This window comes from Pogoniulus pusillus, chromosome 7 (genome assembly GCF_015220805.1).
Source record: "Pogoniulus pusillus isolate bPogPus1 chromosome 7, bPogPus1.pri, whole genome shotgun sequence".
Taxonomy (NCBI): Eukaryota; Metazoa; Chordata; class Aves; order Piciformes; family Lybiidae; genus Pogoniulus; species Pogoniulus pusillus.
In genome coordinates this window covers 27,037,522-27,051,123 of record NC_087270.1, presented here as the reverse complement: position 1 = coordinate 27,051,123, position 13,602 = coordinate 27,037,522, and the positions used below count along the sequence as shown (strand labels likewise).

At 53.8% G+C, this 13,602-nt stretch overlaps 1 protein-coding gene across 3 annotated transcripts in view; it reads left to right on the top strand.

Moving 5' to 3' along the window:
- The window catches only part of ASAP2 (ArfGAP with SH3 domain, ankyrin repeat and PH domain 2), an 85,311-nt gene that overhangs the window by 38,987 nt on the left and 32,722 nt on the right, over positions 1 to 13,602 (top strand). For all 3 annotated transcript variants that reach the window (XM_064146342.1, XM_064146341.1, XM_064146340.1), the window contains exons 5-9: positions 1,127 to 1,176; positions 3,338 to 3,467; positions 6,105 to 6,190; positions 6,979 to 7,054; positions 7,759 to 7,845. In XM_064146342.1, the coding sequence (XP_064002412.1) occupies positions 1,127 to 1,176; positions 3,338 to 3,467; positions 6,105 to 6,190; positions 6,979 to 7,054; positions 7,759 to 7,845 (429 nt within the window). The remainder of the gene's footprint in view (positions 1 to 1,126; positions 1,177 to 3,337; positions 3,468 to 6,104; positions 6,191 to 6,978; positions 7,055 to 7,758; positions 7,846 to 13,602) is intronic.

Below are 13,602 nucleotides of genomic sequence, written 5' to 3'. Positions count from 1 at the left end.
TTCCTCCCTAGCCCTGTTCTCCAGACCCTTCCCCACCTTTGGTGTCCTTCTCTGGACCTATTCCAGCCCCTCAGTGTCCTTCTGGGAGTGAGGGTCCCAAACCTGACCCCAGCACTCAAGCTGTGTCCTCCTCAGTGCCTGACACCATCCCACCCTACCCAGCTGCTCTCACCTCTCTCCTTTCCTAGAACCAAGGTGGAGCACAAAATGAGGGCTGAGGGCAGACAGATTAGTTAGTAAGAGAGGCTGCTCAGCTTTGGGTTGCCTCCTTACCACAGCTCAGTCCTCTTGTTCTTCTCTTGAGGGAATGGCCTCAAGCTGAGGCTGAGGAGGTTTAGATTGGACATTAGGAAGAAAGTTTTTCAGGGAGAGAGTCGTCAGGGACTGGAATGAACTGCCCAGACAGGTGGTGGAGTCCCCCACCCTGGATGTATTTAAGGATGGTTTGGATGTGGTGCTTGGGGCTATGGTTTAAGGTAAACATTGCAGAGAAGTGTTCTAGGTTGGACTTGGTGATCCTGAAGGGCTGTGCCAGCTTGGATGGTTCTGTGATCCTCTCTTGCAGTGGCAGGTTAAATAGGATTGTTCCCATACAGTGCCTCCACACCTCCCTGGCTTGAGAAAGTCATCAGCTGCTGCTGTAGTGAATTTCAGGAGGTGACCTGGAGAAGTCAGTTCCTGCTCTGGTAGCTGCAAAGCTTTCCCAGTGCCTGGCAGCTGACAGTTCCTCCTGCTGCCCTTGGCTCACCTCTTGAGCTCCAGCAGGCTTTGAGCTGCTGCAGATTTTGACACCAGTGAAATAATTTGCAACTTGTTAAAATCTTTTTATCCAAATCAGCTTATTTTGTTGGGGAACAAAAAAGAGAAGCAGAGTGGCTGGCTGCAGCCTGTGCTCTGGCTGTACCTGCTGAGGGCTTAAACGGAGCTAGGAGCAGAGTGGAGAGCATCCTGGAGGTGCTTCTAAAGCCATGGAAGGACTCATTCTGTGTCCAGAGTTGTTGGGAACATCAGAACTGCTTTTGAACAGCCCTCAGGAGATGTTCAAGGGACAGTGGAACCCCTTGTTGTAGCAGATGCTATTTCCATGGAAATAACCAGCTCTGCTTTGTTGCCTTTGTCTTGGCAGGACCTGAAGAAGCCCTTTGATAAAGCCTGGAAGGACTACGAGACGAAAGTGTAGGTACCTGCAGGGTTTGTGTCCAAGGCAAGGGGAACTGAAATCTGTTAAGGGCATTGTTTGATGCCAAGGTCCCACGTGGAAGTCACAGAAGCATATCATGGAATCCCAGAATGGCTCAGACAGGAGGGGACCCCAGAGCTCAGCTGCCCCAACCTCCCCACCATGCCCAGGAACACCTCTCAGCTAGACTCAGCTGCTCAAGGCCTCAGCCAGCCTGGCCTGCAGCACCCCCAGGCAGGAGGCAGCCACAGCCTCCCTGGGCAGCCTGTGCCAGACTCTGACCTCCCTCACACTCAACAACTTCTTGCTCAGCTCCACTCTAATCTTGCTCTGCCTCAGCTCCAAACCATTCCCCCTTGGCCTGCCTCAGACCCCCTCAGCACAAGTCCCTCTGCAGCCTTCCTGCAGGATCCCTTCAGGCACTGGCAGGCAGCTCTGAGGTGCCCCTGGAGCCTTTTCCTCTGCAGGCTGCACCCCCCCCCAGCTCTCATAGCCCTGCTTAATTCCTCTGTTTGCACTCTACAAAATCACAGAATCATGGAGTGGTTTGGGTTGGAAAAGGCCTCTGAGATCACCCAGTCCAACACCAGCCCAACAGCACCATGGCCCCAGGTGCCATGGCCACACAGGGCTGGAACACCTCCAGGGATGGGGACTCCACCACCTCCCTGGCAGCCTGTGCCAGTCCCTGACTGCTTCTGCAGGGCAGAAATTGGCAGTAGGAGGGCAGGAGTGCAGGCTGATCCTTGGGGAAAGAGAACCTTCTGGATTCCAGGGTTGCTGAGGCCAGGGAAGATTTCCAGAGTATTTCAACAGAGAGGAGGTTCCCTGCTGAGATCCGCTGCTGGGACATGGTGGGTTGGCTGCATAGGCAGGGAGGCTGCTGGAATGGTGCAAGGAGGCTGCTGGAATGGTGCCTGGGGCTGGCTTTGCCCTACTGAGGGCACAGTGGTGCTTTTTGACTCACTATTCCAAGTGTTTCCTTGTGGGAATGTTAGAGAATGGCATTAATGGGATTAATGGGATTAATTCTACTTCTTCCTTGCTGCTTGAGGTGTAGCAGCAGCCAGTCCCTCATTCCTGAGCCAAGTGCAGAAGTGTTGTTGACTGGAAGTCCTGAGACAGTCCAAGAGGTTCTCTCATGAGCTGTCAGGGCAATGTTAACATCAGGTTAAGAGAGCTCTGGAGCCATGTCCTCTCCTCAAGGGAGAGCTGAGAGACTCTGGCCTGCCCAGGAGGAGCTGGGACAGTGCAGCTGGCATCTATCCCTCTCCTCTGCTTCCTGGAGTGCTGTGTAATGCTTCCTCTTGTTCCAAACCAGCTGAGCATTTCCTCAGGAAGCTCTTTCCAGAATTTCCAGCTTCTCAGTGATCCAAGTGGCAAACTCCAGGTCTTCCTCCCCAGGGCAGTCACCCTCATTACTACCTTTTTCTTGCCCTCAGGCTTGCTTATGTGGGCAGACGCATCCTGCCCTGGAGAAGGGCAGTAGCTGTTGCCCAGCTGTGCTGTGGGCTGGCATGCTGTATGGCAGGCACTGCTTAGGCACTGGTCTTGTGCAGGAGAACATGTTCCATGCAGGGCTCTGGGCCACAGCTGGTGGAAGCTGCAGGCAGTGAGGACAGCTGGGCTGGCAGACGGCAGGCTGGGTGGCACTGCCAGTGCCAGCTGGCATGAGAGCAAGTGGGGCTGGCTGCTGGCTGAGGATGCTCTGTGCAAAGAGAAGATCCTTTGCAGAGAGCAGATGAGTGGGTGGCAGCAAGGCTCAGTCACCCTCTGCCAGAACTGGCCTCTGAAGCAGCATTTTGGCAGCCCAGATGAAACTTCTCTGCCTTGGCAGTGCCAGTGCTGTGCTCCTGGGCTGTTAGTGCTCTTTGTGTCCTTCAGTGCCAGAACTTGGTGCCTGCCTCTCCTTTAGGATCTTCCTTTGGAGTGTCTGTCAGGACATTTTTGGCAGCAGATGCCTGGGTCAGGTTCCAGCTGCTGTGTGTTGCTGGGCCCTTCAGTGCTCATCACTGCCCGTGCGATGCCATCTGGAGCGGTGGCACACGCCGAGCTGCAGGAGTTTGTCTCTGCACCTGCCCCTGGACTCTGTGAGTGGGCAGCTTTCCTGAGAGGCTGTGGATTTCTCACTTTGGTTTCTGATGCTTTGCCTTTTAGCACAAAGATAGAGAAGGAGAAAAAAGAGCATGCAAAGCTGCATGGCATGATCCGCACTGAGATCAGCGGAGCCGAAATTGCCGAGGAGATGGAGAAGGAGAGGAGGTTCTTCCAGCTGCAGATGTGTGAGGTGAGCTTCCCTGGCACTCTCCTGCTGTGCTGCTGCTCTCTTGTCTAAACCCACAACTGTTCAAACAGCAACAGTGATCTTGAAAGGAAAATGCCAAGTTCTTAGGGGACTGCCTTTGCTAAGCCTCAGTTTTGCACAGTCATAGAATGGGTTAGGTTGGAAGGTAGCTCAAAGCTCAGCCAGTTCCAACCCCCTGCCATAGGCAGGGACACCTCCCACTAGAACAGGTTGCTCAAGGCCTCATCCACTCACAGCATTGAGTGGACTGGGAAAGCCTTTAGCTATTAGTCCAATGCTGGCAGGCCCTGGGCTGAACCCATCCCTGGGCACCACATCTGCAGGGCTCTTCAACAGCTCCACCACCTCCCTGGGCAGCCTGGTCCAGCACACTCAGTGCCCTCTGCCAAGGCCTTTTCCTAGGCAGCAGAGCCAGCAAGATGCCATGGGGACATGGTGGTGTTCAGTCCTGCTTTGGGGGGTCACTTTTCCTGCAGCACAGCTGGGCAGTGGCTGTTGTCCCACCTCAGCCAGCCCTGCTGGCACACAGCTCCTGTTCTGGGTCACCCCAGGGTGCTGTGGCTGAGACAGGACATGGAGACAGCAGAAAGGCAGCACTGTGGCCTCGTGGGTGAGGAGGAGGAGACATGGTCAAAGACTGAATTATGCTGCAAGTTGCCCCCTCCTTGGAGGTGTTCAGGGCTAGGCTGGAAGGGCCTTCAGCCCCCTGGTAGAGAAAGTGTCCCTGCAGATAGCATCATAGAGTGGTTTAGGGTGGAAGGGACCTCAAGGATCATCCAGTTCCAATCCCTTGCTACAGGCAGGGACACCTCTCACTAGAACAGGTTGCTCAAGGCCTCATCCAGCCTGGTCCTGAGCACCTCCAGGGAGGGTGCTTCATCATTGGGTGCTTCTGTGCTTCACAACCTCCCTGGGCAACTTTGGTGGCCTCCTCTGCACTGGCTCCAACACTTCCATGTCCTTCTTGTGTTGGGGGCTCCAGAGCTGCAGCCAGGAGTGCAGGTGGGGTGTGAGGAGAGCAGAGCCAAGGGGCAGAATGCCCTCCCTTGCCCTGCTGCCCACACTGCTCTTGCTGCAGCCCAGCACAGGGTTGCTGTCTGGGCTGCACTCACGATTCAGGCTCACATGAATCCTGCTGTGCCTGCTTGGGAGGGAATTTAGCTCTTTTTTAAGTTCACTTAGAAATAAATAATGCAGAGCTCAGTTAAACACTGAGAGATGATCACAAATAAGCCTTTGCTCTACTACTTCACTCCAAGTTATTTTAAGCCCGAAATCATTCTGCAGCTTGTTCCCTGCTCTGGCAGCTGCTGTGTTATTCCGAGGAGAGACTCCAGTCTGGCGCACTGTTGGGCTGGGGCTCAAAAGGAGAAGTGCTAAGGCTGGCATCCAGGTGTCTGCCAGGGTGGTTCAGAATGTTCCTGCTTTGAGAGCTTTCTGGTTTTGGGGGTTGGAATGGTTCAGGGCACGCCAGGCTCCACGACAGGGAGCTCAGGCTGCCGTGGTTGTTCCTGCCATGCTGGCACTCAAAACTCCTCCGCGGGTGTTGCTTCTGGCTGTGCCCTGGCAGCTGGAGCTCATCTGACTCCTGTGCCACCATAGCTTGGCAGCACTCGTCCTCAGTGCCGCTCAGAGCCGCTGCATGCATCAATCATAGAAGGGGTGGGGTTGGAAGGGATCTCAGAGCTCATCTACTCCAACTCCCCTGCCACATGCAGGGACACCTCTCAGCTTGACTTAGTTGCCCAAGACCTCATCCAAGCTGCCCCTGAACACCTGCAGTGAGGAGGCAGCCACAGGCACTCCTGTGCTGTTGAGACAGGGTTAAAAGCTGTCTGATGTCATAGGCAGTTAAAGGACTCCTGGAAGCACCTGGTGAGGCTGCTGCATGGCTGCCAGCTTTGCTGCTGGGACACTGGGCTGAGGAGCTGGCACTGGCACGGGATTGGATTGTGCCTAATGGCAGAGGACACTAATGACATTGGCATTAGAAACCTCTACTAAGCTGTGATTCACTGCAGCCACTGCGTGTAAGCAGCTGCCAGAGAAAATGGTCAGGCAGAGGGCAGAGAGAAAAGTGAGATCGATAATCCCTCACTCCTCTGAGTGATTTTCTACTCCCTGGCATCTCTGCTTGCCTCCTCCCTGGCATCCATGCTTGCTTTCTGCATGGCATCCTTGCCTGCATCCTCCCTGGCATACCTGCTCCTCTCCTCTCTGGCATCCCTGCTGCCTTCCTCCTCAGCACTGCCTGTAGCTGGTGAGGGATATCCGTGGATGTGCTGCTAGGCTCCAGATAGGTTCTGCATTGAGACCTCTGCCTTTACTACCCAAACCCTCTCTATATCTCCTTTAACATAACAAAGGCTTCCCCTGGGAGCCATGAAGGATGCTTTAAGGAGTTGAGCTAATTGTAGTGAGCTGTTGCCACAGAGGATCAATAATCGATGGTGACAACAATTGCTTTTGTGTGATTAACCCTTCAAGCCACGGCCTGGTACCTTCGGAGTCTTCTAAGTCTCCAACTGCTAAATCTTGCTGAAATAAGCTGAGAATAAAATGTTAAGCAGTAATCCATTTCTGTTGGAAACTAACAGTGATTGCTTTTGGGTTCCACAGTACCTGCTGAAAGTCAATGAAATCAAGATAAAGAAAGGAGTGGACTTGCTCCAGAACTTGATCAAGTATTTCCATGCTCAGTGCAAGTAAGTTTGGGCTCTCTTTCTACCTGCACACTGCCTGCAGCCAGCTTTGGCTTTCAGCCTTTGCTATCAGCACCATTTGCTGGCTTCTTCTAAGCAAATCCCAGCTCCAGCTGTTCTCACTGATGGCTCCTTACAAATGGCTTTTGGGTGTGGATTAGGCGTGGCTTGTGGTCCTGGGATCCAAAGCATGGCATAGAACCACAGGATGGGTTAGGTTGGAAAGGAGCTCAAAGCTCAGCCCATTCCAACCCCCTGCCATAGGCAGGGACACCTCCCACTAGAGCAGGTTGCTCAAGGCCTCATCCAACCTGGTCCTGAACACCACCAGGGAGGTTGTGGAGCACAGAAGCACAGAATGAGATCTTTGATCCCATTCTGTGCTTCTGTGCTCCACAGCCTCCCTGGGCAACCTGTGCCAGTGTCTCCTCACCCTCACTCTCTGTGCTCCACAACCTCCCTGGGCAACCTGTGCCAGTGCCTCCTCACCCTCACTCTCTGTGCTCCACAACCTCCCTGGGCAACCTGTGCCAGTGTCTCCCCACCCTCACTGTCAAGAACCCTTTCCTAAATAAAGTATTTCCCAAATAAAGTATTATCCAAACCCAAATATTCAAACTCAAGAGCTGGGGCAGCCAAGGATGCAGCCAAACAGAGTCCTGGGTTGCATTTTGTGGCAGGGGGATGCTAATAAAGGGTCTTCTTCCTCCTGGCAGCTTTCTGCCACAGCAAACACCAAGCCAAGGTTAACTGCATCTTGCTCTTTGGTTTGTTTTTTTTGTCTCTTGAAGTTTCTTTCAGGATGGGCTGAAAGCAGTGGAAAGCCTCAAGCCTTCCATCGAGACGCTCTCCACAGACCTTTACACAGTGAGTAGCAACTTGCACATTGCTGCTACACACTTGGGACCCTTTGGCTCCAACTGAGCTGGATGAGGGAGGTGAAGCCACAGCCCAGGCTGCTCCAGCTTTGGCATTCATAGATTCCTGGGATGGCTCAGGCTGGAAGGGATCTCAGAGCTCATCTGCCCCAGCCTCCTGACATGCCCAGGGACACCTCCTAGCTAGGCTCAGCTGCTCAGAGCAGCCTGTGCCAGACTCTCACCTCCCTCACACTCAACAACTTCTTGCTCAGCCTCACTCTGACCCTGCTCTGCTTCAGCTCCAAACCATTCCCCCTTGGCCTGCTTCAGACCCCCTCAGCACAAGTCCCTCTGCAGCCTTCCTGCAGGATCCCTTCGTGCCCTATCCACAAGCCCTAGCTTCATTTCAGGGCCCTGCTGAGTTAGTAAACCAACCTGAGCTCTGAAATGTTTGGAAGCAAACATCTGGTTCCAAACTGAAGAGAAGGAAGCCAGGGCAGCGAGGTGGTAGCAGAAAGTCAGGCCAGCAGCACCCCTTCAGCTCTCTGAAGATCCAGAGGTAGACAAAGTGCTCAGGTTGTCTTTCCTCTTTGTGTTTCTATTCAGGCTGAAAGCTCCTCAGCAAACTGACCCCATTAAGTATCAAGTTTGGAAGAACTGTGTTGAGAAGCAGCAGTTGTGGTATTTTTAACCTGTTTGTCTTCTTTCCAGATTAAACAAGCACAGGATGAGGAAAGGAGGCAATTAACACAGCTCAGAGACATTTTGAAGTCAGCACTCCAGGTTGATCAGAAAGAGGTGAGCATAGAAATGGGTTACCTTTGGAGAACTCTCTGACTTCTCAGCTAACTCTGTCTGGGAGAGAGTTATTTGCTCTTTGTCACCCATCTCAGTGCCTTTGCTTGCTCAGCTTTGTGGTGGTGCTGATATTGAGTGTCTCTGACACAGGCAGGGCTCTGGAAAGCTAATTCCCACTAAAAATAGAAGATTGGCTGCAAAGTGATTTGGGTTTGTGAGCAGCACTGAGGAGTAGCTGAGGTGGTGCCCTGGCTGGGGGCTGACAGCCAGTGGCTGTTGCCACAGTCATCTCTCTCCCTGATAACAGCCTGGCTGAAATCTCTTGCTGATGAGCAGTGGCTGTGTGCCTGCAGCTGAGGCTGACAGGCTTGGCAGCTTCCAGGAGACCCCAGGAGTGCAGTTGTAGCCCACAGCAGCCTTCCAAGCTGCACAAAGGTTGTGTCACATTGAGATCCCAAATGCCCAAGCACCTCTTGTCGTCATCTGCAAAGTGACAATCAGGTTTGCTGCTCTGCTGCAAGGTGCCAAGCCTCAGATCTGCAAGAGCTGAATGGGTTTGGCCATCTGAGAACCCAGGAGCTTTGGACTTGTGGTTGTCTGGAGTGGGTCTGTTTGGCAACCGTTGATCCAGAAGCCAGCACCTCCTCTGCAGGACCATTCTAGCTGTTGGCTCAGCCTCTGTTTGCCATTGCTAGGTGCTTCCTCTTCATCTGAATCCATGCCAGGCAGCTTCCCTGGGGTGGCTGCTGGGCTGTCAGTGAGCCAGGAGTGAGCCTCCTGCCTCCCCTGCAGGATCTCCTCAGAGGGATCACAATGGAACCGTTCAGCCTGCAGAGCTCAGGCTTCCCTCACCTCCTCTGCTCCTGCTCTCATCTTCCCCAGAAGGCTGTGCTGCCTCCTGGCTCTGCCTGGTGGCCAGCTGATGGCTGAGCTACCTCCTCTAGTGCCAGGCGTCCATGCCCATGGCCTGCAGGCTGGGCTGTGGTCTTCAGAGGTCCTTTCCAACCCAGCCCTTCTGCCACTTCAACAGTCTTGAGCTGACCTGGGCTCCCTCATGTCCCCAAGCTCCTTCGTGTCCCTGATGACCCTCAGCATCTCCAAGGTTCCTGATGTCCTCAATGTCCCTGAGGTCTTTGATGTCCCCAAGCTCCTTGATGCTCTTGAAGACCCTCAGCATCCTCAGGACTAGCTTGGAGGTGCTGGTTGTTGTCATGAGAAGTCTGTGATGATGACTGCACGAAGTGCAGTGCAGTTTGCAGGCTCTCTCTTGAGTCCTGCTTGCTCCTTAGGACTCCTGAGGGCTGCATTCACTAAAAATGGCGAGTTTGAGCTCTGCAGAATGAAGGACTGGAGATGCTCATGGGAAAGGTGACTGCTTTGGGGCCACCGGTGACCACCTGCTCTCAGGAAGGAGTCTTTGCTGGTCAAGGTGTGCCAGCAGGCTCCTTCTGGTATCCTTGGTCAGGGGGAATCATGGAGTCTCAGAGTGGCTCAGGTTGGAAGTGACCTCAGAGCTCCTCTGCCCCAACCTCCCCACCATGCCCAGGGACACCTCTCAGCTAGACTCAGCTGCTCAAGGCCTCAGCCAGCCTGGCCTGCAACACCCCCAGCAAGGAGGCATCCACAGCCTCCCTGGGCAGCCTGGGCCAGACTCTCACCTCCCTCACACTCAACAACTTCTTGCTCAGCCTCACTCTGACCCTGCTCTGCCTCAGCTTCAAACCATTCCCCCTTGGCCTGCCTCAGACCCCCTCAGCACAAGTCCCTCTGCAGGATCCCTTCAGGCACTGGCAGGCAGCTCTGAGGTGCCCCTGGAGCCTTCTCTGCAAGCTGCACCCCCCAGCTCCCTCAGGCTGTGCTCACAGCAGAGCTGCTCCAGCTCTGGGATCATCTTTGTGGCCTCTTCTGGCCTCTCTCCAGCAGCTCTGTGCCCTCCTTCTGCTGGGGCCAGCAGCACTGGAGGCAGTTGGAGGTGAGGTCTCCTGGAGGATGGGGCTGATGGAAGCAGCTGGGTTTGCTGGGCATGTCTCCATGTTCTGTGTGTACCTGTTCACCCCCTGTGCTGCTATGAAATGCCCGTGGGAGATGTGAGCACCTTCCCCAGCCCCATCAGCATCACAACACCCAGGAGCTTATCCCTGGGACTATTCTTGTTGCATCTGACAAGCCAGGGGTGAGAAAGGCTTTGGGCTCAAGCCATGAGCCACTAATGCCGGCAACTGAGCCGGAGCTGCTCACCTGCAGAGCAGCAGATGCAGCTGGGTGAGGGACCTGTCCTCAGTGGGCTGGCAGACAAATGCTGGTGGAGTTTGTTGCTGGAGCCAGTGCCATGGCTCTTGTTCACTGTCATTTCCTTTCTGTAACTGCTCTCTTTTTCCTCCCTGGAATGCACTTACATGTTGTGACCGAAGTCTAGGAGAGTAAGTGTGCCTGTCTTTTACTGACAGTAGTTGGCATGATTCCCACTCTCATGTCAAGAAACTGGATTTTTCCTGGTGGTAGGAAAAAGCTGCCTCTTTCTTTTTTGTTTTGGTGGGATTTTTTTTTTTTTGGTCCTTTTCTCTTGTATTACTCAAACTAATATAACCCAACCCCAAAGCAGAAGGAGCTATCAGATTCTCCGTGGCAGAGAAAATTGCTGCCGAACAAATTGGAGGTGGGAGGGGGGGAGGGGATTTCCTTTTGCCCTCTCCTTTGGGAATTAAATCCAGTTGCTTGATTTATTTTTTTTTTTGGATGTTCTTGCAAGATTCTGTGTATTTTCAGTTGAAATGGACTTGGTGGGTGAAATAACAGAACCTTGGCAAGTTGTCTCTTGTGTTTTGAACCAAAAAAAAAAAGACAACCAGCACTGCTGGTGGCTCTCTTTTTTTGTAGTGCCTGTAGAGATAATTTCCACTTGCAGAGCCCTGCCCTGCCCTTGGTTTGCAGTGACACTTCCTTTGCACTCTCATTGTGTGCACACCTCTGTCAGCTGGAGTCTGCAGACTTTGGTTTTTCAAACTGTCAAGCTCCTACAAGGTTCAAGGTCAACCACAGAGTGGCATCACCTTCATTTCCCTCTTTCCTGTGTCCTCTCTGAAGGTAGCCTTGCTGTAGTGTTGCCATTTGCTCCTGATCCTTCTACATAGAATCATGGAATGCTTTGGGTTGAGTGAAAACCCTCTTGAGAGCACCAACTCGGCACCACCATGGCCCCAAGTGCCATGGCCACACAGGGCTGGAACACCTCCAGGGATGGGGACTCCACCACGTCCCTGGGCAGCCTGTGCCAGTCCCTGACCACTCTTTCCCATATCACTGCTGCCCTTCCGGTGAGGCTGCTGGCCCTGAGCCTGCTGTCTGTGATTTGTGCTCCTGATACGTGCAAGATGCAAACCAGGAACAGGGGAAGGTCCTTTGGGGAGCTAAAGCTGCCTGGAAGGGTGTGCATTGTGCTGGCCACTTGTGGTGTGGCATCCCATGCCTTAGGAACTAGCTCAAAGCCAGCAGCTTGTGGTGGGACTGCAAGCTCTAGGTGAGCAGTTGGACTTGATCTCAGAGGCCTCTTCCCACCTCAGCAGTTCCATTGTTCTGTGAGCTTGCTGGTCAGAGAGCTGTGAAAAGCAATCATCTGGCATCAGTCCCACTGGGCACTGCTAGATGGATGTGGCCTGCCCCAAAGGACCCTGTCTCTGGAGTGGAAGGTCAGAGTCAGGCTTCATCAAGGTCAGGCTTGGAGGGGCCCTGAGCAACCTGATCTCGTGGAGGATGTCCCTGCTTAAGGCAGGGGGACTGGACTAGGTGACCTTTGAGGTCCTTCCAGCCCAGAGCATTCTATGATTCTATGATTTAAAACTGAAGTTTCCTTGCCTGATACTAAAGTCATTCCTGGAGACATTTGAGGTCAAACTTGATGGAGCTGTGAGCAACCTGCTCCAGTTGGGGATGTCCCTGCCTGCTGCAGGGAGTTGGACAAGATGACCTCTGAGAGTCTCTTCCAACCCAAACCTTTCTGTGATCCTGCTCATGAAATTGGATGGATTTTTTTTTTCCAGCTAGCAGTGAATGTGTGGAAATCCACCTCAGCCCCAGCAGCTTCCTCTCTGCTGGAAGGTGGGCAGGAAATTCCTGTTCCTGGCTGCCCAGTTTGGCCGGGAAATAACTGTTCCTGGCTGCCCAGTTTGGCCAGGGGCTGCAGCTGGGGCTAAAGAGCAGCTGGGAGGCAGCAGCAGCAAATAATGCACAACAGGCAGCAGCATCTCCAGTGATGGGGCTGCTGTTGTGGGCAGGCACTGGAGGTCATCTGAAATCTCCCTTAATTGAGGATGTGGAGAAGTGGAATTAATTTCCTGTGACCTTCCTGGGGCTGGAGTTCCTTTCCTGACTGATGGGAGGCAGCAATCAAGGCATGGCTGGGACACAGTGGGCAGTGTCAGGTCCCATTTTCTCCAGAAGGCAGTGAGTGTGCAGCAGCTCTTCTGGGAATGGTTCTGAAGTGGTCTGGGTTTGTGGTGGGCAGAACCAAGGGCTTGTGTGAGCAGGCTGGGCTGAAGCTGAAGGGATGCTCTGTCAGGCAGTGACACACAGGTGCCCACAGTGTCTCTTTAAATGCTTCAGCTGGGGCTGTTCAGCCTGCAGAGAGAAGGCTCCAGGAAGACCTTGGAGCAACCTTTCTGAAGGGGAAGCTCCAGGAGAGTTGGGGAGGGACTTTTGACAAGGGTTGACAGTGCCAGGATGAGGGACAATGGCTTTGAGCTGGGAGAGGGGACACTGAGAGTGGAGAGGAGGAAGAAATACCTGAGAGTGAGGGTGGTGAGACACTGGCACAGGCTGCCCAGGGATGTCATGGAGCACAGACAGTGAGGGTGGTGAGACACTGGCACAGGCTGCCCAGTGAGGTCGTGGAGCACAGAAGCACCCAATGTGATCTTTGATCTTTGATCACATTGGGTGCTTCTGTGCTCCACGACCTCCCTGGAGGTGTTCAAGGCCAGGCTGGATGGGACCTTGAGCACCCTGGGCTGGTGGAGTTAGGTGATCTTCCAGATCCCTTCCAAGCCATTCTGTGCCTCTAGGAGTATTGTGGCTACCCCAGCAGGTGCTCTGCAACAGAGCTGAGTGACAGGGCAAGGGGCACAGGTCGCTTGTGCTGGAAAGGAGCCCCAAGGGCTGCTGCAGCCTGCCTTGAGTTCAGCTCATGGTGCTCAGGGTTCTGAATTCAGGGTGAGTCTGGAGCTGTGGAGCCCTGAGTGCTGTATGCAAGGGTGCATGTGGCAGCTCTGTCCCTACCATGGGTGGGCACTGCCCCTGGGTAGCTGTGGCTGCGTTGGTAGCTGTGGTAGCACAGAGTGTGTTGCTGGAGCCTGTGGAGGAGCAGCAGTCCATGGGAGCTGGAGCAGAGCCCAGGGGTGTTCTGCAGTTAGCTGCCTTCTTCCCCTGCTTATGCCCAGAGGTGTCTCCAGCTTAGGCTAGTGGAGGCTGTGCAGCTGATGGTCCTTAGAGAGAAACCATCTGAATCCCTGCTTTTTAGACCCCTGTGCTTTTGACTTCAGCATCTGCAGCCTCTGAAGACCCCAAAGGATGTCTCTTGTGATTGCACTCCCACTGTGTCCAAGACACACTGCTGGTGGAGAAGGTTTTGGTGTCCAATGAGCAGGTTGCTCTCTTGTTAGCTCTGAGTGTTGTGGTTAGAAGAGCTCAGTGATTGCAGTGAGCTGCTCTGGGAGGCCTCTTTCCTCACTGTACTTGTTCCAGCTGTCCCAGGTCAGAGATGTG